At 34.4% G+C, this 22,791-nt stretch overlaps 1 protein-coding gene across 2 annotated transcripts in view; it reads left to right on the forward strand.

Annotated features, from left to right (window-relative positions):
- The window catches only part of GPC5 (glypican 5), a 323,760-nt gene that overhangs the window by 293,549 nt on the left and 7,420 nt on the right, over positions 1–22,791 (forward strand). The window contains exons 7-8 of one of the 2 annotated variants that reach the window (XM_059839214.1): positions 11,814–11,976; positions 19,050–19,490. In XM_059839214.1, coding sequence (XP_059695197.1) covers positions 11,814–11,976; positions 19,050–19,057 — 171 coding nt within the window. In that variant the 3' untranslated portion in view covers positions 19,058–19,490. Of the gene's footprint in view, positions 1–11,813; positions 11,977–19,049; positions 19,491–22,791 lie in introns of those variants that run through there. The other variant, XM_059839213.1, reaches the window with a different exon arrangement.

The raw sequence follows: 22,791 nt of genomic DNA on the forward strand, positions 1-22,791 counted from the left end.
TGGTAGTTCTTGTAAATGTTACCCATTTTCTACTTGTTTTGGGTGTTTTCTTAGTAACCAACTACATGAGGATTTCTGAGTTCTAAGCAAGAGATTTGTGTGTCAATGAATTATCTTGCTGGATTGAGCCTGGTTTTATGCTCTGTCCATGGAAATTTTAAGGTTTCTATTGATATCTTCCCTGTAGTGATGAGAGAAGACGGGTGCTTATGAATAAGCAGCACAATGGCAATATTTAATAACTGTGAGCACATGTGCTAACACAATACAATGTACTGATGAAAAAGTACTCTGATTTCCACAGTAATCAAAACTGCCTGTAATCTATGCAATATTCATTTCACTTTTAAAAGAAAATGGTCCTTTTATGTCTTCAGATAACCTAAACAATAAAATAGTTATTAAAATGGAAATCCTGAGTTTGCATGTGCATATAAAAGGATTCAGAAAAGACAGACTAATATACCTGGAACTTTTGTGTGTGCTAGCTATAGGAATATGTGTGAATTTATAAATATTTATACATGGTTCAAAGCCATCTGTCAACAATTAAAATATATGTCACGTTTAATAACATAGTCTGCATAGATTAGGATTACTATAATTAGACTTTTGCGCACATATTACAGCTGCAAAATGTATGAGCCAGGCTTTCTCAGGAATTTCAAAAAAGGCTTCTTCTATTTTATAATATTCTCCATGGTACTTGATTGCATCTGAATAAGTAATGCTGCAGAGAAATGGCATAGGCCGCTACTTGAACTTGAAGCTAGCTTTTCTGAGAAAAGTTGTAATCTTATCACACATACAAAGACCCAATGGGATCTAAGGAATTGTTCTAGCAAATCTTTCTGAGAAGACTCTGATTGTAAATGGTCCACTTCTTTATGCACCAAGAAACCTGATCTCAAGTAATGTACGGCTGCTCCTCGACCACTTTCGTATTTCAAGGATGCCTTAATCCTCTTGAAGATTTTGAAAAACAGGGATGATGCATTTTGACAAGACTAGGCAATGGGAACTATTTTAAGAATAGTTTGGGGGCAAGGAATATTTAAAAACACAGTCCTTCATATGTGATAAGTCTCAATTTATGCAAAGCAGCCTTACTACACGAATATAACCAGAGACGTATAGTTATACAGAAATCATGAAAATAAATGACAACTCGAGTATGGGGACAAGGGGCAAATTGTGTGGCAGGGGGGCCTTGTTTTAACCTCATTAAGAATTCACTTGTCTTCTGGAAAGTGCTGGCACACAATCTCAGCAGCTGGAGAACTTTCAGTGTAAGAATGAAGTGTGGCATAAATTATGAACGAGTTTATACTGGTATTCTGTCTGAAGAGTATATTCTGAAAATTAAAAGAGTATATATTGGACCTTAAGAAAAACTTGGTAAATAATGCAGAAGATTCTGGATCCATGTTTTTTCTGTGCTATGTTTTGTGGCAATTTCTTATTACAGGATGGGGCCGGACAAAGTCACAGATAAGGACTGGAGGTATGCTTTTGTGATTGATACTTGGTCTCATGTGAGGAGATTCCTGGCTATAAGTTATATTAGTTGTATTTAAGTTCTGCATAATATCTTTTGTATTGCAGGGAGAGGGGGAAGGAGAGATGGGACATGACAATATTTTTGCACTGAGAATCCCTCCCCACAAAAACTGTTCTATGGACAGCATTGCTATGGTCCGTTATGAGATAAATGAATACTGAAGGATTTTGTTTCATACTGAGTTCTGCATTAAATTTTATAGGTTTCTACTGTCATATCATATTCTAGATCAATTTAGAATGCTCTGATTTAAGGAAAAAAGTACGTATTCAGCTGCTGAAGAAGAAAATGTATTTTTAATATTTCAATTTTTTGAATATATGGGACCATTTTTCACTTACATTATCTACAGAGCAATGCCTAATGCAAAAGTAAAGGCTTCCTTCTATTTTTTTTTTTTTTTTGTATTTAATTTACTTTTAAATGTTGCTAGGAACATAGTAGTTTTATGAAGTTACACAATATTGGCCTTGCTGTCAGCTTAATCTTCATGAATTTTACACAGCAGATGTTGCTTTTCCTCGCTCACTTGAGTCCACTGATGTGAGGGCTAGAATGTCACCAAGTAGGAGACAAAAGAAGCTTTATCATGCTGCTGGTGGATAAGGGGAAGCAGTGTGTCAGTCAGCACTGCTGGTGGGTCACCTCCACTGACTGTCTACTGAATTCCATTCTTTGAAATCAGTTCACTGGATAAATCACCAATTTATTCACTCACAATAGGGTAGCAAAAGAAATGTACCTCTAACAGTATAGTCACAATTTTGCTCATGATGGCATCACATATTATTTCAATGCAGCTTTTCCTATAATATCTTCTGAATGGCCCTCCAGAAGAAATGTCAAGTAGCATATTCTTATAAAGTGAAAAGGGTTCCAGAAGGTCCTTCTTCTAAATGGCTTAATATTATGCCCTTTCACTTGCAGATCTGTGAAGTTTAAGAAGAAATCAAAATCTGAAATAGCCTGTCTGTGGTTTTCATTATCTATCATGATGTTTAATTTACTTCAGCTATAACTTCAGACTTCTGTTTCCACTGATAATGAGAAGAAACTAGGGTTTACAGATTATTAACTCTAAAGTAAAAAACTGTGTCAAAGGAGTAAAATTATTCTTAAGTCTTACTTTTGTAGACATAAGCTCCAAATTGCCACAGACTGGAAATACACAGATGGAAAATTGATGTAGTATAGATAATTTGCTGTAGAACCCATTTATAGCTTATTTTTCAGTTGAAATTTAATAAAAAACATGTTGAACCATGGAATAAACTTTATTCTTAAAAAATAAAATTGAACATTTACAATTTGCTAATGCCATGATTTTTATTTCTTAGTAACAGCCAGACTAATAACAGATTGATGTTACTATCAGTAGAAATTAGTGCATGATAATGAGTTAATGATTTTGTACTCATATCTGTATATATGAATCTTGCAGGTTGGTGAATTCTCTTCCATTCTACCACTTCACTGGTATGCATTGGTTTCCTATTTTATTTGAAAAACTGTCCTGTGTAATGATAGTCATGAGATTATTGAAACTGGCTGTAATTCTGATTCATTCTCCATATGATTTTCCAAGTTCTAGTTGGTAGCACTGAAATGTTTGGTTTGAAACTTTCTTTGAGAAAATTTAATTCTTAAGTTGTAATTAGCATTTTTCCTCACAAATAATTTGATTATGTTTTTCTGTTTATATAGAGAGGGAACATACAGAGAACCAGTGAATTTTTTATCTATAGCATCTAGATAAATAGTTGGGATCCCACTGTGCTTTTATCCAGTTTGCCTTGTTGAGCTATGAGCTGTGTTGTTACCAAACAAACAAAAATTCCACTGCCTGGCTAAAAGAATTAAGAATCCTCTTGGTAAATGTTTTCTGTTGTTTCTTTTCTATAAATCTGTTTGGACTCCAGCCTTTGTTTAGCTGAATAGCTCCCAGCTTTAACTAGGATTATGGCTCAATTGCATGTGCTCAGGTACCTGGAACCATTCCAGCTGCTTGTGTTCCTTGGCCTCCAGCAGTTTCTTGAGAAGGTCTGCAAATTCTCTATCACTCCTGTCTCCCTGCCCCAGATACTCTAGGTCATAGCAAAAAGCACTAGACAATGATCTTCACAAAACTGAATCAAACTTCTAACTACAGAAGACTTTAGACACTTCACTTACATAAAAACCTGTCAATTTTTTGACATCTACACTGAGATGTATGATTCTCAAGCCCAACCCCACCCAAAATCCTGACTCTGTTTGTTCAAATGAGTTTTATCTGATCACAGTATGCCATTATTTAAATCAATCATTTTTCTTTTTTTTTTTTGTTATACGTCATTAATCATTCATTAAAGCACACAATACTAAGCTGTCTAGTGATTCACATATTCTGTTCTAGAAAGACATAATTTCAGTCTACTATTAGGATCAAAGAAAACTGCCTAATATATGTCATATATGTCTATCTATATCAATCCTTGCCAAGGAAGAAAGGTCCAAAAATTCAGATAAGGATAAGATAAAGGGTAAAATTATTTTTAAATTATCTGAAAAATTATTTGTAATATCTAGTGTGGGGGGGTTATAACCAATAACCTTAAAATAACTAAGAGGAAACAGATGAACAGAAGAGCATAGTGACAAAAAAAATACAAACATACGCATGGATGGGTGAAACAAGCAAAGAATATTAGTCTTTAAACTGTAATCATATAAAATGTAACTTTTTTCTGTTATTTCAACTACTAGACAAAAATAGGAGTACATGCTATTGTTCTGGGGTTTTGTTTTGCTCTTATTTGTTATCTCAGAAATGTCTAACTCATTTGCTTAATTTTTTGAGGATGATTTAAACCTGCAGTGAAATGTTAGCAAGACATGCATTTTTATGGGTGGAAACACATAAATATTTTTAAACAAATCAAGTTGATAGTGTGCATAACTGTGGTGGCAGGGATTGCACCAAGGGATAAGAGCCAAACTTTTGCTCTTGTATTCACTCTGAACCAGTAACAACTGGAAAGAAAAGTAATTGCTCATGACAGAACTTAAGTGAGAACCTGAGTTGGTGGGTTTAAGTTGTAAAATGTCATCACAGATAAAAAAACAAGATTTCTATACATAAAAAATTAGAAAAAGGGTATTTGTGAATGGACAATTCCATTTAGGACCTGTATTATATTACTAAGTAAAAAGAGGAAAAAGGGTGAGAGCACAGTGCTCCACATCCCCAGGGCTTGCAAACAGCCTCTTGATAAGTGATTTACCTTAGGGAGGACTGGTTGGTGAACAGATGTAAGTTAGAAAGACTGAGAATTCAGTGTCTATCACTGTACCTTATTGTCTGCTTCTCTTTTATTTGGCACTGTAGACATCCCAAAAAACCTGCATCTGTTGTATTAAAAAAAATGTTCAGGGACTTCATGTGTCCTACTTCCTACAGCAGAATAACCATATCCAGGCTGCCTCCTCAGAACAGTCTGTAGACTATGCTAGGGCTCAAATTGGGGTCAAGCATTTTTTTGGAGAGTGCTTGTTAGGTCAATTCAACTTTGTGATGGTCAGGAAGCATGCTAGGGATGGAACAAAATGTACAGTGTGTGCTTGAGCTTGAACCCATAGAACCACTGTGAGGAATTGTACCTTCAATGAAAATTGCTAGTCATTGCTACCTGATTTAGCAATTAGCTTTCTTTGAAAATTTTGTTCTCTTACTAAGTGGTTTTGAATGCTACATAAATAACTGAGAAGGATTTTGGAGTAGTTGTGTAAATTTTCTCTTTTCAGGCAGCAACTGATTTGATCCTGAGGTGGTAAAGGTATATCAAGAAAGCACAAAGAGTAGGTTAAAGCTGTGTTGTGCAGTGCTGGTGTTCAGCCACATTTCTAATTTTTGCAGTTCAGTAAGCAGAATGAATGTCTATTTCTTTCTTTGTTCAACTGACTTGGCTTTGACTCAAGAGAAGTATTGTGTTACTTCCATCAGAGATTCAGGCTACTGGTGATTTTATGGAGAAGAATTAGTTTTCAGGGTTGAAACACAGAGTTGTAGCCCTGTTTCTAGACAGGAATCAGGGGGTTTGACATAGCAATGTATACAGTGCTTGTACTTAGTATCATCTCAAGGATATAAAGGCTATAGCTGATTAGAAATCTCATCCTCTTTTTTAAAATATAACCAAAAAAAAAAAAATAGAAAGGAGGTGATGTACTTCACACAAAAATTCAGCTTTTTAGCAAAAAAAAAAAAAAGAATCCCCACAGGGCATTCACTATTCATAAGGGACTATAAATGATCATCCTAGTGATCTAAATACCAGTCTCAAATATAAGCTGGGTTACTAATTTGGAATGCACAGTTTTGTTAAGGAAATGAAACCCCGCAGGACATTCTGGCCTACAGGTGTATGAATAACTTTTTTTAGAGATCACCAAAGGAAATTCTGATTTCTTAGTATTTGGATATATAATGTTAAGCAGAGGTAAAAAAATAGCAGTTTATTCCTCTCATTTGAAAGAGTTCAAGGAAGGAATACTTTAGAAATAATTCTTCTGGTTCTGACTTGATTAGCTAAATTGGATTCACGGCTGAGCTCCTTGAAGATTCCCTCCAAAAGTACTTCTGATGTGCACATAAATGAAAGAGGGGAAATACTATGAGCTTAGTTCACACTGAACTATAATAGAGCATCAAGATATTTTCATTGAAATACAATACAATAAAATTTATAGAATATCCATTTTTCCCATTAAGGTCTATGATGTAGAATAAGTGAATAGGATGCTAGATTTTTGTATCACATCAGTTTCAATCATGTAAACATAAATTTTATTGCCTTTCAGTGTTCATCATTCATTAGACATTGTCCTTGTTTCAGAAGGGATACAGTTAATTTTCTTCTTAGCAGCTGGTATTATGCTGTGTTTTGGATTTAGGGCAGGAATAATGTTAATAATGCAGTAACATGTTACTTTTTGTTGAGCAGTGCTTGCTCTGTCAAGGACTTTTTGTCTTCTCTTGCTGCCCTGCCAGTGAGCAGGGCTGGAGGTGTGCAAGAAGATGGGAGGGGACACAGATGTGACAGCTGAGCCCAGATTACCCAAGAGCTATCCCTTACCATACAAAATAACATCAAGAATACAAATTGGGGAGAGCTGGCCAGGGGCTGGTGGTCCACTGCTCAGGTCATCAGTTAGTGAGTGGTGAGAAATTGCATTGTGCATCACTTATTTTGTACATTCTTTCATCATCCTTACTCTTATTATTTGCCATTCCTTTTATGTCCTGCTACACTGTTTGTATCCCAACCCATGAGTTTTACCATTTTTCTGATTCTCTCCTTCATCCCACTGAGGATGAGTGAGTGAATGGCTGTCTGGTGTTCCTGCTGAGATAAACATCAGAGATTAAATCACTTGTAACTTCCTGCAAGCAGGAAAATGCAAAACAGATACACTCTTGCCATTTCAGATCTACTTATATGAATTAATACATTTTTGAGAGATAGAAGGGACCATTTAAGTTTTTTAATTTAACCTCATACATACCATGTCCTTGAACTTCTGAATTAATTCCTGCTTTAAGACCAAAACCTATTTGAACCAAGAAAATAACAAAACAAAACAAAACAAAAAACCAAAAAAAATCTCCCAAAAGCCCAAATAAACCAAACCCAACTAAAAAAACCCCTTACCTCAACTGTCGATAATTATTGTTTATTATTAAAAAAATATTTTTTATAGACCAACCTGAATGTTTTTAAATGTATGATTCTGGTAGCATAGATTTTTTTAAATTCTCTTAGATTTTTTTTTAAATTTATTTGCCATTTTTATATGCTTTGGCCTGCCAAATCTGCTAAATCTCTATTTGCCATATAGGCACTTACAAGGCTTATAAGGCTGGTTAAATCTTGAGATCAAGGGTGTTTTGCACTAAAGGATGAGCTCTGTGGGTAAAACAAAAGGATTTTTGGTTCCATTTTAATCACTGTAATGGAATTCACTTCTGGGCCATCCTTTCTGAACAAAGACAATGAGAATGGGATTTAGGAATAATATAACATCCCTAATCTGACTTAGTATTCCTATTTCTGTCCCCAAAGACATCCCATTAAAATCTTTGGCTAGAACACTGCTCTGGGTAATTCATATTCTGCTGGCTACACAGGACACCCACAATTAATTTACGAAACAGAATATTTTGTCTTTTATTATGCATGTAATACAATATTTAGACTTGCAAATTTACTTTTTTCAGTATTTTATTATAGTATGTGTTTTAAAATTCTCTCAATTGCCTCACTTGCCGGATGAGATTTTCTTAGTTTGTCACTTCTTTTTGTTATTTAGTAGTTCTCCAGTTCCCGTGGCAATAAAAGATTTATCATTACCACTTTGTTTTTCATTTTGCTTTCCAGATCATCAATGAAAGTCTCAAATAATCTTGAAAGATTACAAGGCCCTATAGGATTGTACAATAATCATTCATCCTTAGTGATAATTTTCCTAATTATGCTTAGACTCTGAGATTTGAGAAGCTTCAAGAACCCTCATAAGGTGCCTCTCTAGCTGCTGCAAGCAGTTCATTTTCTTACTGAAATGTTACAGAGCACAGTCAAATATTTACAGAACCCTGCAAGTACTTTAATGCAACAATGTAACTTCTGTAATGCAAATATTTCCATTCAAAAATGTGAAATGTCACAAAATTTATTCGTGGTACTTTTTGGTGTCATAACCTTGTTCAGAATTGCTTTTGGGTCAAAAGAAAGCATTCCACTAAGCCATCAGTCCAAGTCCTGAGAGGTATTTTGACAACAGAGCACTGAAAGATCTAAGGGGGAGGCCAAACTTCCCAGAGCTATGCAGGGAAGCTGTGAAGCTGAAGACTCCGGAGGACCTTTCAGTTGATTTACACCCAAATCATTTCCTCATACACATATACAATAGTAGTGGTGCATAAATTTTCTGGGAAAATAAAATGCCACTAGCAGAGGACTTGCTTTTGATTCCAAAGTCAGTTCAATAAACTTCCATCAACATTAAGAACCAGCAAAAACTGGAATATTGGTGTATCTACTGCAGTCTCAGAACAATGAATTAACCCTTGCCAGAACTCATTCAAATTAACACAGTTGCCAAGAGTATTTACTGCCTCTTTCATTGAAATTGAAATAAAGTGTGATTAAACTCATGGGATTTGGGGTTTCAGGGTTTTTGAGACAAAAATTTGAAAGAATGGAATAACTTTTAGACAAAATAAAAAGAAAATAAACTATTTTACACTATGACACAGCAGGAAAACAGTCATTGTACTTTTTGTACAGATAGCATACAGCTGGTAACCCTCCTCATTCAGCTGAAAGACCCAGTAAGTATATACAACAAAATTTTCCAGTTATAACATGTACTTATTTTCCTCCTAAAGAATAGGTTTAAAAAAGTGCAGCAGAATAGAACAATTCTTTTAAACAACTTTTATCTTTATTTATAATGTGAATCAATTTAGCTTTGAAGCACTGCATGGATTTTTGTTTAATAAAGAATTTATACTAGGTCCAAGTCTTGTTTAGTAGAGAACTAGCACTGAGACTTGTGAACTTATATGGAGACAACATTTCTTCTTGTCCAATTAAGGAGACTGAATTGAGAATAACAAAGTCCAAATAACAAACGAGCTCGTTATTTAATCTCTGCTTTCTCAAGCACAGTGAAAAGTTTGGAAAAAGTTAGAGTACTTTTTCAATACTGAACCTACCTTTAAAGCAATTAAGTGGGATCATCTGTATTTTTAGGTTTCTATTCATAAGCCAATATTGCATAATAATAAAATAAAAGGAAGAAAAAGAGAGGAAAGAGAAATAACTGAGTTGTGCTGAAATTTAAAGAAGCAACAAAGTATAAAACATTATTAAGCCAATATATTTCCAAGACTGAGACATAGAGAGGAGGAGGCATGCTCTCTGGCTGAAAAAATGTGTGTGTATATATATATATATATATATATATATATATATATATATGTATGTATATACACACACCAGATATATGTTTTATATATGGTATATATGTATATGGCAATTGAAGAAAATTTGGCAACACATTTTGTTTGGAAAACTGTCTTGCTGGAAGTTTCTGCCCATGTTTATGCCACAGGTCTCAGGGTTAGAGTACCTTATCATACAGCTGGCCTGGGAATGTGTCACAATATGAACTGGGGTGAAAAAGAAGTGTGCTCTTTAACTGAGTGTAGTTCATTAAACAGTCTGTGTTTTGTTTCAATAAATACTGCTCTGTAGAAGTATGGCATGGATTACACAATGAGCAGGGAGCAGAGCAGAAGTACCAAGGAGTTTTTTTCCTCTTAGCTAGGTAGTTTGTCTTTCAGGTAGCATATAAATGTCTAATAAAACTTTTGAATTAAAAGTGCTGCATAAATTGGCTCTGCTAATTCAGTGGTGAGTGGCATTCTCCTGTTCTTACACAGAGGAGCAAGTAGATTTTAAGGAAGCATTGAGATTTATCTGAATGATCTCATTGCAGTAGTGATTAAACTATTTTTTGTTGGGCACTGTACAGCACTTAAGAGATCCTCATCTGGGAAGTGACTCCATAATCTGAAAATAAACTCAGTATACAGGTGAAAATATGAACCCAGTATCTCATTAAACAACAAAGCAAACACATGTTTGAAAGTATGAAACAACAGAGTCTGTTTCTAATTAATTAATATCTTCTTTAAGGAGAAAGTACTATCTGAATTTAAATTAATAAATTTGACACACTGAGGTTTCAGCCAGTGTAAAGTCTTCCTAGATTAAAGCATGAGTAATGCACAAACCTGTACAAACTGGCATTTTGGATGAGATGAGGTTATAAGAATTATTAACCTTTGTGAGAACCTGGGTTTTTATAGGTTATGATGTTTATATTTATCTGACAGATAAACTGAACTGAATCTGAATAGGGAAGAGGGCATTTTTTGTGTGTATATGACAGTTGTACTACCTAGTATTTAAAAAGTGTATGACAGCACTTGTACATTTGATAAATGAGAGAGATTAATGTTATTCAGATGACTGCTCAGCACTGCTCAACATGAGTGGAGAAATCTTTTAAACAGAACTCTACTGTTGTCTTATACACCATGCAGATATCACTGGCCATCTCTACAGTGAGAAATAAAAAGGAGTCAGAGAACAACCTTATTTACTGGAACCAAATCATCTATACTGCTTAGGCCAGTAGCAGCTATCCCTTTGTTTTATTTTACCTCCCTTTTATTAGTTCTACCCAACTAATCCCTGGATGTCCTTTGGAAATAGTTCTCTCCATGCTAGCCCTTCCTCTGAACGCATCAGTTTGGTCTGCTGTTCCTTGGTCAAGCATTTGATATCATCCCAAAACCTTTTTTTTTCTTCAGTTTCTGCCACATTTCTGTATGACACACCCAGAGCAGACAAGTGTGTTTTGGATTCACCAATATTGAGCTGCAACACAGCTCTTGCACTATTTCAGGTATTTCAAATGTGGAAAATTCACATAAAACAATAAATGTATCTTAAGTCTCTGGAGACACTACATGGGTCTTTAAAAGATCCAGGTCCATCTGTTAAGTAGCCCAGATTCTGTCTGCTCTAAGTGGGCCTATAAGAAAGGGGCAACAAACATTTTAGTGGGGTCTGTTGTGGTAGAATTAAGGGCAGTGGTTTTAAACTGAAAGAGGTTTATTTTTGACCACATATTAGAAAGATGTTTTTGTAATGAGGGTGATGAGATGCTGGAACAGGTTTCCCAGGAAAGTGGTAGATGACCCAGCCCTGGAAATATTCAAAATCAGGTTGGGCTGGGGCTCTGAGAAACCTGATTTAGTTGAAGATGTCCCCGCTCATTGCAGGGGAATTTGCACTAGATGGCCTTTAAAGGTCTCTTCCAACCCAAACTTTTCTATGATTCCATGTACTTAACCATTCCACTTGGCCTCTGGGCAAGAAATTGGTGACTTTCTTATGTAGTGATAAAGAAATTTTGTGGTTTTTAAATTAAAACTAAACTATACATCTCCAAATGCCACTCTTTTAAATCTATCTGTAAGTCAGGGTTTAAAAAAAGTTAAAAATTAGAATTGTCATTCTGTTGATCCTGAAATTTCCTTTTCAAATCAGGTAATTGCTAGGGACATATATAAAATTTTGGTTACTCTCTGAAGCTCTCCATATGTACTGCTAACTTGCATAATATATCTTGTCTTCAGCTGTTGCAGGGCAACTCATTTCCAAAACATGACAAATGGGATCTCCAACAAACAGGAAGTGGTGGAGGTGTAGATGAACAAATCAGTGGTGATTGTGATGATGAAGATGGTTGTGGAGGATCTGGAAGTGGAGAATTCAAAAGAGTCCTGAAAATCACAGACCGTAAGTCCATGATTCTGTTTCTTTCATGCATTTAAAGAGTGAATTGTTATGTTTTCCACTAATGCATGCCACTGAATTATTTCAGAAAAGATGTGAAAAGTCACCCGTGTAGTGCTCCATGATTTACAGGAATAGGCCTGCAATTATGGGATTCCTGTGAGCACAGTATCAATGAGTATCAGTTTTATCATAACACATGTTGTTGGTACAATATAGACTTAACGGGGTATTTTAGTCAAATAGTTGGCATAAAGCGGCATGTCCCTCTGAGTTATTACATTAACATAAGAGATTTAGTAGTTAAAAAGAGAAACTGTACTAATTTTTCATGTAACTGTGGCAAACCATGAAGTTTAGTGGAGGTAGCTGCATTTCATGGAAAATTATTGGAACCAATGTATTAAAGCAGTCAACAATAATGCCACTGCTGTTTCTTATTCATCTTTCCACTTTTCTTACAGTCTTGTTTTTATGTAGTTTGGGGTTTTATTTCGTTGCATTGTATTTTTGTTTTGTTTATTCTCTGAAACATATTTGTAATAATTTTCATTAAAAATCTTGTGGCTATGCACTTGATAGGCATAGAACTCCAACCATAACCAAAGTTACTACTTCTCTGAATCAGGACATTTTTCAACATGTCTTATTTCTCTTCCCAGTTTAGAAATACAGGCAGAGATGGTGGCAATAGATGAATTTTTTAATCTAAACTCTATTTCTCAATTTTGAATTTTTTTCTGCATTTTGTCTTATCTATATTCACTGAATTTGAGGGTGTTGCATTTTTTTCAGTATTAGATGTGAACCCCAGGTCCTTTTTGACTTAACAGTAAAGAGGCAATTAAAACCGTGGCTGTAGAGAACATGTAGTTTCCCATTTCTTTTTGAACTGCTGGAAAAATGTGGCAGAACATTTTGGGGCATGCCTTAATTCAGTTTGGAATCGGCCTAAGATCTTCTTGCACTGACATTGAATCTATACATTTTCAAGTCCTACTAGAAGTCTAGATGGGATTTTGAGCAATATCCAAAAAAGTTTGGACACTTACTTCCTTAGCATGCCCTTGGAGGTTTAACTTTGGAGAAAGAAGTTAGGAGTTCAAATATTTAAAACCAGATGTTCTTTGTAATACAGTATATATCTTATATCTATTTGATAATGACACACTGTGGTATTGAAGTACTGTAAAATAGTCTTAGAATGTGACTAGAGCTATTAAAAAAGTATTAAATGACAAAAGAATTTCAAGACAGTATATTTCCTTTCACTCTCTTCTACTGCATTAGAATTTTCTTAATATTGATATATTTAGTGCAATCTTTTCAAAATGTCAAAATTATAATTAGCCTTCATATCCTCTTTATACTACATCTTCTAAATTGCTAGAATTATAAGCTGTGTGCTAGGCATAGTGAAATTTTCATGTAATTCTGTTTCATTTGAACATTTTCTAAGATATTACAGAACAAAAATATGAACCCATACTGTTCGATATTTTGACTTGTGCATAAATCTTGAGCTACTAGTACCTTCCATGAGCTGTTGTGATTTCATGGATTTATGCTGGCATGCATTTCCTTTTTTGGAATTCATCTTAATCTGTACCAGAAAGTCCTACCTTGTTCTGGGTAGTCAGATGTGGCTGTCCAACAGAACAGTTAAAACATTCAATTTTGTGGAATTTTATTACAATATAGATTAAGATTTTTTTTCTGTAATCACTTGTGTCTTTAAGTATATGTTAAAGTGTATGTTTAAGATAAATGAAGCAGATGTTTGAAAAATTCTTCTATTGCATCACTGTGATATATGAGTAGGACTTAGGGAATTTAAAGTTAGATTTAAAGTGAAAACCAATATATTTTAGTAAGAAAACAAAATTGTCTTCTCAAGATTTAAGATTTTATGTGAGGAACTAGAGTTGAAAAAAATATAAACATAATAAGAATTTAGGCTTATATTTTTAATATCTACAGTTTACATATACTTATGCAACATATATAATTTTGTGTAATTTTCTTAGCTTTGGATGACTGGTATCAATCAAAAGCTAAGTAAGATTTTAAACTTTTTTTAAACTGAAGAGATAGATTCACTATGATGATATTGCTTACAGCTACCTGAAAAATATGTCTGAATTTTAGGCAAGCCTACAAGTTTACCACACTAAATTTGATCCTCTGCATTAGCTTCTCTACAGAGTCACAAAGTTAGTATCACTTTTCCTTATCAAAAAACTTTCTTCATTCATTTACTTCTGGACAACTTTGCTTTTTCTCATAGCCAGCCAGGAAAGAAAAGGGGATTGCTATGTATTTTTTTCCATTGTTGAATCTAGAGGTCCTAGCCATAGCCCAGGTTCTCTTTTTGGTAGCTTCTGCAGACATTTTCATCAAGGAGATAATCCTGTGTGCAACAAACCAATGATCTTAAAAAGCTATTAATGTATGATACAGAACCAGCCCCTTTTATTACATTGCTGCATATAAAAATAAAGTATAAAGACACATCCACCTTTTTTTTTTTGGATGCCATGTCATTGCCTTTTGGATATGTGTTTGATACTCAGACCCAGAAGGAACAGAGGGGAAGGGAGGGGGTATACTTTTGCCAAACAAACTTGTACCAATTTTATGTGTACAGGTAGCTTGTGAAGTGAAAGGTTCCTTCTTTCCACATTCAGTGCTAGAGATGTAAGAATTTATTTCATTTGGTGCTGAAGACTGACAAATGTGTGGCGACAGCCTTTGGGCTTTAGAAGGCCAGTGAAGAGATCTGGTATTTGTAATACAGAGAAGATAGCCTTGCATTACAAAAATGTTTAAAATGTGTTATATTTTTAAAAAAATCTATTTTTTCCTATCAAACAGTCCAATCATTATAATATATTTAATACTTCAAAGTGCTATGATTGTGCTGACTGGTTTGCTCTTTCAAAAGTACTTTTAATATACAGTAAATCGTGCAGGTATTTGAAGAAATGGTACTGGAAAGGATAGTGTACTTTAAATGTATAAAATAAACAGTAGTATAAAGCCTTGACACTTCATTTGCTAGTTTTATTCTGCTCTACCCTGGGAGCTCCCACAGGACTATTTCATGCGTCACAATGAATTACCTCTTTGAAACCCCCTGTGGAAGGCAGCAGTAATAACAACAAATACTTATCACCTGCACATTGATTTGAATCTGTTTTCAAATAGCTCTGTGAGGAGGGGCTAATCCCAATATCACTCCACTGAGGTTCTCAATACCATCTATCAAAATTCTCATAATACTTCTAGCAAGACCACCGATTCACTGAAAAGTGCTCTACCACTTGTTTGTCGTTCTGTGCTCATTTTAACATGCAGCACACATGTTTCTACTCTGCAGCCAGAGCTCTCCTTGTGATCTCCCTGATCTCAGGGCTCAAATATACAGAAATATCGAGGATATCTTTGTGCTTAAGATATATATGGGCAGACCTTGTCTGCCTCTTTTTTTTTTAAATCTCACCTGATATTCATCCTCTTTGAAGAAAGAACTCTCCTAAATGTTTTTTTTCCTCAGGCTTTTTAATCTGTGGATTATTATTTTCTTGTTCAAATCATGCTGGAGAGGTAAAATACCTTGGAAAAGGCTTTATGTTGTGGTCTCTATATAAATAAACTAGTCTGTGTCTCTTACCTGACATTATATTGCATTCTCAAGTATCAAATGTCCTTTCTTCTCTTTCTGCTTCTTCACCCACTTCAGTATAGTTGCTTTTTTCATTGTTAAATCTGATTCTGGTGGCATATTCTGGGACCAAAGCTACTTAAAGCTGGCAATAAAATCTCCATTATGATGTTTGCCATCTGTTAAATTCTTTTTAACTCTCATCTACATTCTGTTACCTCAGTAAAGTGAGACATCCCTTATGTCTGAGTAGGATTTCAGGTTTTATTTACACACAAGAGTATTCTTCCTAATTCCTAAATGTTAATGTGAGGTGTTATTCAGGTGTCTTTGGAAGGGCTACATGACTTCACTGTTCATAGTTCACTCAGTTCAGAACATCTCAATACTATTAAAAATGAATAAGAAAAATAGAAGTTCTTGCTGTGAATGCCACGTTTGGTCTAAATATTGCAAAATTAATTTTTAACAATAACATTCTCATAGGCTATATCACCCTTCTTATTCACATAAAGACTATCACAATCTGAGCATTTTTCTCTCATAGCCTTGTCTTTTGTGCAGCTGAAAGTCTTTTGAAGAGAAAGATTTATTCCAATTAGTACATTCCCATGAAAAACTTGCATTTCCAGAATTAGTAGATACTAAGCAAGAAGATAAATATTTTGAACACATATGAAGTTCAAAGATTTTTCTATGTACATGATCAAGTGTTGGCACAAAAATACATCATGATTTAAATTATTGAAGCATAAACAAAGACAAAGGATGAACAAATTCCAAAGATTTCCACCAAAAAAAAACCTCCCAAAAAATTCAAAAACTACTTTTGTGTTCTTAAGCATAGACTTTCACCAGCCAGTGAAGTTTGAGCAGGTAAAGTTGCCAGATGTACAACAACATGAAGCACTGTGGTGGGTTGACAGGTTCCAAGTGCCCCCAAACTGCAAGCACTGTGGGGGCTGCTATGGGAAAATGAACTCCAGCTCAGCCAGAACCAATACAGGCAGTGAGAAAAAACCAAAAGGATTACACTAAAAATGCCTTGCAAACACTGAGAAAAGTTACAATACAACTTTCTTATGCAATACCTTGCAAAAAGGTGTGACCTGCATAATGATATTATGCATTTGAAAAAAGTAAGACAATATTTCAATTTTTGATTGTTTTCTATTTAAAGAGTATCATCTCTCAGCACATGGTCTCATGAGTCAACATTTGTACTTTTTGAGTGATTAATTTAACCTGAGTAATGGATTGAAACTGTACTGTCAGGATGGATTGTTAATTCAAAAACAAATAAGGGGAAGGGTTATGTAAAATTTGCTGAGGGAATTTACACAGAGACAGAAATAAAGTCAGATAATATAAAAATTCATATTTTACAACAGTGGGGTTTTTTTGCCTTGTATTAATATGCTACATTGATATGAAGATTTTTATGACAGCAGCCATCACGCACAAAGAAAGCACAATTGCTCTTCAAAGGTTTTAAGTTATCATGAAGTGTTTAGTGATCGCACTCACTGGTCTAAAACAGCACATCAGAGCAGTGCAATGATTACAAACAACCTGCGTTTATAACATGAGGCTATATTTTGCTGGGAATCATCTTATAATAATTCCACTAATTCTGAAGTTACCAGAAATCTGGAGCCTTTTACTACATGTATTATTTCATTGAACAAATGTATAAATATTTATAATGTACAAATATTCAAATGTATAAATATTTACACTCGTGGTTACCAGTAAAGAAACAAACTTCTGGCAAAGTGCTAATGTTTATTGCTTTCTCATCCATTCTGTAATATTTCCTGATGAAAACTAATAAGATAATAGGTGTCATAGCTACTTATCAGGATAATGAATGTCCTAAATTTTTATTTCCAAAGCAGCAGGATCAAAGCAGCCAGTGCCACTCTTGGAAAAGTGCTATTGTACAGCACCTACCTGTTGAACAAATTCTTGTTTATTACTTATTACTAGTTTTTACAAACTTCTAAAATCCCCTTCCCACCTACTGCTTTATGCCTTCCAAACTTGAGGACAGAGAATATAGTCCAGCATAACCTTCACTGCTCTGGATTCTCCTCTGAAGAGAGGAAAAAAAAAAACAAAAAAATATATAATATTTATATATAAAATACTATATTTATATATAAAGATTATAGCTCTTCAAGAGCTCCTTTTTTGTAAATATCAGAGAAATACAGAATATGGTATTGTGTGGTCAAGGTATCATGAAGGTTGTGTATCATCTGAACTGGTATGCTACACATCAGAATAAAGTTAGTATCTTTGTGGAGATAAACACTTTATGTGGTAATGGATTAATAAAAGAGTAATTTGTCAGCCTGGAGAACACTAAGGCTCCAATTAACTCCTCTTCATGGATTTATGCATTTTCTTCTAACTTTTCACCAGCATGGACATCCTTCAGGCTATTTCCTTGGAGAGTAAGAGGGGGAAAAACCCCAAATTCTTGTGATTGGTCTTCTGGATACATAGAAATTTCAAAGTTTTCAATCAACAAGTTTCATACTGATTGAATAATTAATACATCATTTCCTTATTTCACCTAAATTTTATGTCAAAAAGCACAGAAGCAATTACAGAGGTAAAAAAAGCCAAGTACAGGTACAGCCCTTGCTCAAATTGACCTGACAGTGAATGTCAAGTTTCCTACTGTGGACTACAAGATTTAATTCTGAATGGTACTGTTAAGAAAGGTGGAGAGTAAAAACCTTCTGAGAGGAAGTTTTTGGCCTACATAAGACAAGGCTGTATTCCCTCTTTTGAAATGGGATGGTTTGTTTTGTGAGCTCTCTCATTTCCTACTCCTCCTCTACAAGGATCTTTCAGACATATCTCAAACACAAACCACCAGCTAGAAACAAAATTTTGAGATGGGGAATAGACTTTTTCTTGACTTATTTGACAGGTTAAAAAAAGCCAACATTAAATTCTTTAAAATGTGTCAAGAACAATCATTAAGTGCCACTTCTAGCTAAGCAAGAAATGGTTGACCATATCCACTCCACAAACACAGAATAAAATGTGACTGTAATGGTTGCAAATGGTTTATGTGATACCATAGAATTTGTGTTATTTACTAATCCAATCCCGTGAAATGAGCCAGTGGCAAGCCAGTTAAGGCTAATCCTTCAAAAAGCTGTGTGTTATCCCAAGTGCATTGTTTCCTACTTTTACGTACTGTAAGTGTCTCTCTCAGGTGCAAAGACTGTTTAGTCATTTGGGTTGAGTAGGAGATAACAATCAGGCTAGGTCTCTACAGCTATGGTTAAAGCCATTCAGCTGGCAGATAGTCTAAAATCAGAATAACCACTTCACCTATGCCTGACCTGAACTTAAGTGTTTTGGTTTTTTTTCCTTACAATATCTTCTACAGGTTTATGATTCATCCTGTTAACAGAGAAGAACTTTGAGAATTTCATCAAGGGAACGACTCTTAAAAAAATAAATGTACCATCTTTTTTTTTTTCCATACTAGACAATAAAATTCCTTATCTATTCTATATTAAGTTATGGACTATTTGTTTTTGCATGTGCATCTAATATATGCAAAATCAAGTCAAAATACACTGCTAGTTTATGCAAAGTATGGTTAATTGGAAAATAATAAGGCTAATTTGTTAGGTTTGAAATTAGTTCTGATTGACTTTATTCTGAGTAGGCATCATTTCAGTGACTTCATATGAGTTTGTATTTTCCAGAGAGACCACATAATAAGTTTTGATGGAGTTAAAAAGTTCTAATTGTATTTTTAAAGGCATTACGTTCTTATAATACCACTGCTTCTGAAGTTAGCAGAAATGCATGTAACATTTAATAGAACCAATTTCACTATTACATTTTAATAATTTCTGATTTGTCATTGATTATAATTCAATAAATAAATAAATATTCATTATTTGTTAATGTGTTCTTTGAAAAGTGTTTCATAATAATGTATTAAGGATATGAAGACAAAAATTTTTTATAACTCTTGATCCCTGTATTCTAACCACATTTACTGTTTTATCAAATACTTCCATTAATTCAGTGGATGAGAATTTATAATGTTTTCCTTTATGCAAAACAAAAACGAGCAGGTGTTTTGCTTCAAAAATACATTCCTTTTAATTAATTGTATTTTAAATCAATCTCTTTCTCTGAGTCGTGATGTCTAATCCTCAAAGATGTGAGAGCTTTTACTTCAAATAAGCTTTCAAAAGTCAATGCATTTTTAAAGAACAGACCTTCTGAATAGTCACTTTCATCTCCAGTTACCCTTATGACTGATTTTATTGTGCCTAGGAGATCTTTCTCTGAGAAATCCTTCATAATTTTGAAGTACTCTTTTTAAATCTGTCCATGTTTTAATTTTTTTTTTTTTCCAGAAGGAGGGGAAGAGAAGCATCTCTCTCTTGATGTTCCATTTCCCATACTGCCAGTGATAGCTTCTATTATCCATTACGGATGATTCTTTTACTCTTCCAGTTTTCTTCTACTCTACTGACCAAAAGCCTCAAAATGAGTTGCCCTTTTTTTTTTTCTTTTTGTAGAAATTGACTGGTTTTATTTCTTTGAGTGAGAGAATATATAAAGATAACCTCTGTAGTTTGAAACTATTATCATATTCTAGTAACAACTCCTTTAAATGATCAGATTAGCTACTTCAAGTTTACAGTAAAAATGCTACCTATCTTACCATCCTAAATCTAAACATGAATATTGGAGGACAGCTATAGCTTACTGTGAATTTCATTTTTTTCCTTAGCATGCAATCCTACTTTAATAATGATAGACACAGTGATGGGATTTTTCTTCATGAGCTAAAAAATTTAGACTTCTGTTATAGCCACTGTAAAGAAATTAACATATATCACTGAAAATGAGTAAGCACATGAGGGCACAGCTCATGAGGCCTACATTAAGTATGTTTGTTAAGATGAGAATTGTGCCCTTCAATCCTTATTTCTCTCAACTGACTGTAAAAGGACAAGCTCCAGTAGCTTAAGTACACATATCTAAAGTTAGTTAGAAAACACCTTCCCAAAGTTAGGTTCTTTTGCATTCACTCTGGTTCTGATTCAATATTTATTTTTATTTTTAGATAAGGGTTAAATATCTTTAAATGTACTTCACAGTCTTACTGTCAGTATCACTAATGACTTCTTGCAATAAAAAATAGAGGGGGTACTTGCAAATACAAATTATAAGACCTGTGAAACAGAATTCACATTGCCTCAAAGCTCTAGTTTGCTGGGAGAAGAAATCATTCCTATTCTCCATCATCTGTGATGTAGAAAATGGCTACTGGTGAAAAAAGAATTGGGAATGTTTGTAAATCCCATGGTGTGTTTTGTTATCAAACCTTCTCGGTATCTTTTTTACCTGTTTCTCCTTTTAGATTTTGAACACAAAAATAAATCTAAAACTACAACAACACAAAACTTTCATAGCCATTACATGAATAAGAAATTACTTCACTGAATCAAAAAGGATTGGTAAAACACTACTTATGAAAGAATCTGTCCTTTTTTAAAGTTGTGAATGATCTCAGGCTGTTATCTTTCTATTTCTTAAACAGACTTTAACCATGATAAATGTCGCACTTTGATTTACTCCAAGGTGATTTATAGACAAAGGTAGCTCTTCGGCCTGTCATGCATCTCCAGGCTTTATTATATTCTTTTAGAAAATCAAAGTGCATGTGATCTCCTGAGAGTTCCCTTTGCAACCTGTGCAGAGACTTAAATTAGATTTGTTTCATAGTTGTGTCTTCCACTATTAATGATTATAACTCCAATGCCTTGACTAATCTGCTTCTCAGTAATTCATGCTCAAACCATTTGCTAACTTTTAAATAAAAGAGAATCAATTAATTTTTGTTTGCTTCAAAAACTTAGCACTTTTTTTTTCCCCCAAGAAACAATGTAAGGGAGATACAAGCCTAAGAAAGATCTAGATCTTAAAATCTGCAAAACTTGTTTGAACATGTATATGTATATATACATATATACACATATACACACACTTATATAAATCATCAGAAGTTCCCTAAAAAAAGAGTGAAACTATTCAAAATACTCAGTTATGACCTGTATTCTGTAAAATAATGTATATGGAAGATGGTAAGTGGACTTTTCTTTTTCTTTTCTTATTTTGAAAGGAAGTGGTGAGGTATAATTCCAATCTGGTTCAGGATTGCGATGTCTCATTCTTGCAAGTAGTCTGATAATAGGCACTAGTACTAATATTAAGTTTCCAGAATTAAATGTAGGGAAAAGCTTTATGCAAGGCTGTGTGGAAAAGATGTTGCAAGGCAAAAAGCTATAGCAGATACCTAATTGGAGGGGTGGGACTCTCTTGCTTGGACACGCTGTCATTTTAGCAGATCATTTCAGGGGTCTGTTTCTGTGTGTCATCACTGGTTTATTTGGATTGTATGAACTCTGTTTCCAGTGTCTATAGCAGAAGTTATCTCATATTTATTAAATCTTATAGTCTAGAGACCTACATTTAGATAAATTAACCTGGACATAAATTCCAGTGGTTGGGGTTTCAAAGGTTGGCTAACGAGAACGACTTTTCCAGATATTGGCCAGTAGCAGTGAGGTTAGACATGCTTAACTTTAGTTATTGTCCCTATTTAGAGCCCCAATGAACAGACACTTCTCAAGGCCAGTAGATGTGCTTAAGGAAGGGAAAATCTGCTTCATTGTGACATGCAGAAAGAGAGGGTTACACCACAGCTCTATAGACACAGACTTCATCAAAGCATCCTTTGTGGAACCATGTAGTCACTAGCATTTTTTATGTCAAGCCCATTATGTCTCTGAAACATAGATCTTTTCTCCCATTTGGATTCCTTTCTCAAGTTCATGCTGCCTGCAGTCATCCCCAGGTAAATGCTTTAACAGCACAAACTGAATTTAGGGCCTCCTGAGTAGCTGCTGTGTTTTTCATACAGGCATATGATTTGGGCTTGTTATAAACATGGAGAGACCATAAAGAAAGATAGGTCAGATTTCTAGAAAGGACATGAAACATTTGTTTTTATTTTATTATCACTAATGCCCTAAGGATTGTGGACATAGGTCAATCAATGTCATTTTAATTCAGGGCCAAAATGTCTCTGAGACCTA

Source organism: Haemorhous mexicanus, chromosome 2 (genome assembly GCF_027477595.1).
Source record: "Haemorhous mexicanus isolate bHaeMex1 chromosome 2, bHaeMex1.pri, whole genome shotgun sequence".
NCBI lineage: Eukaryota > Metazoa > Chordata > Aves > Passeriformes > Fringillidae > Haemorhous > Haemorhous mexicanus.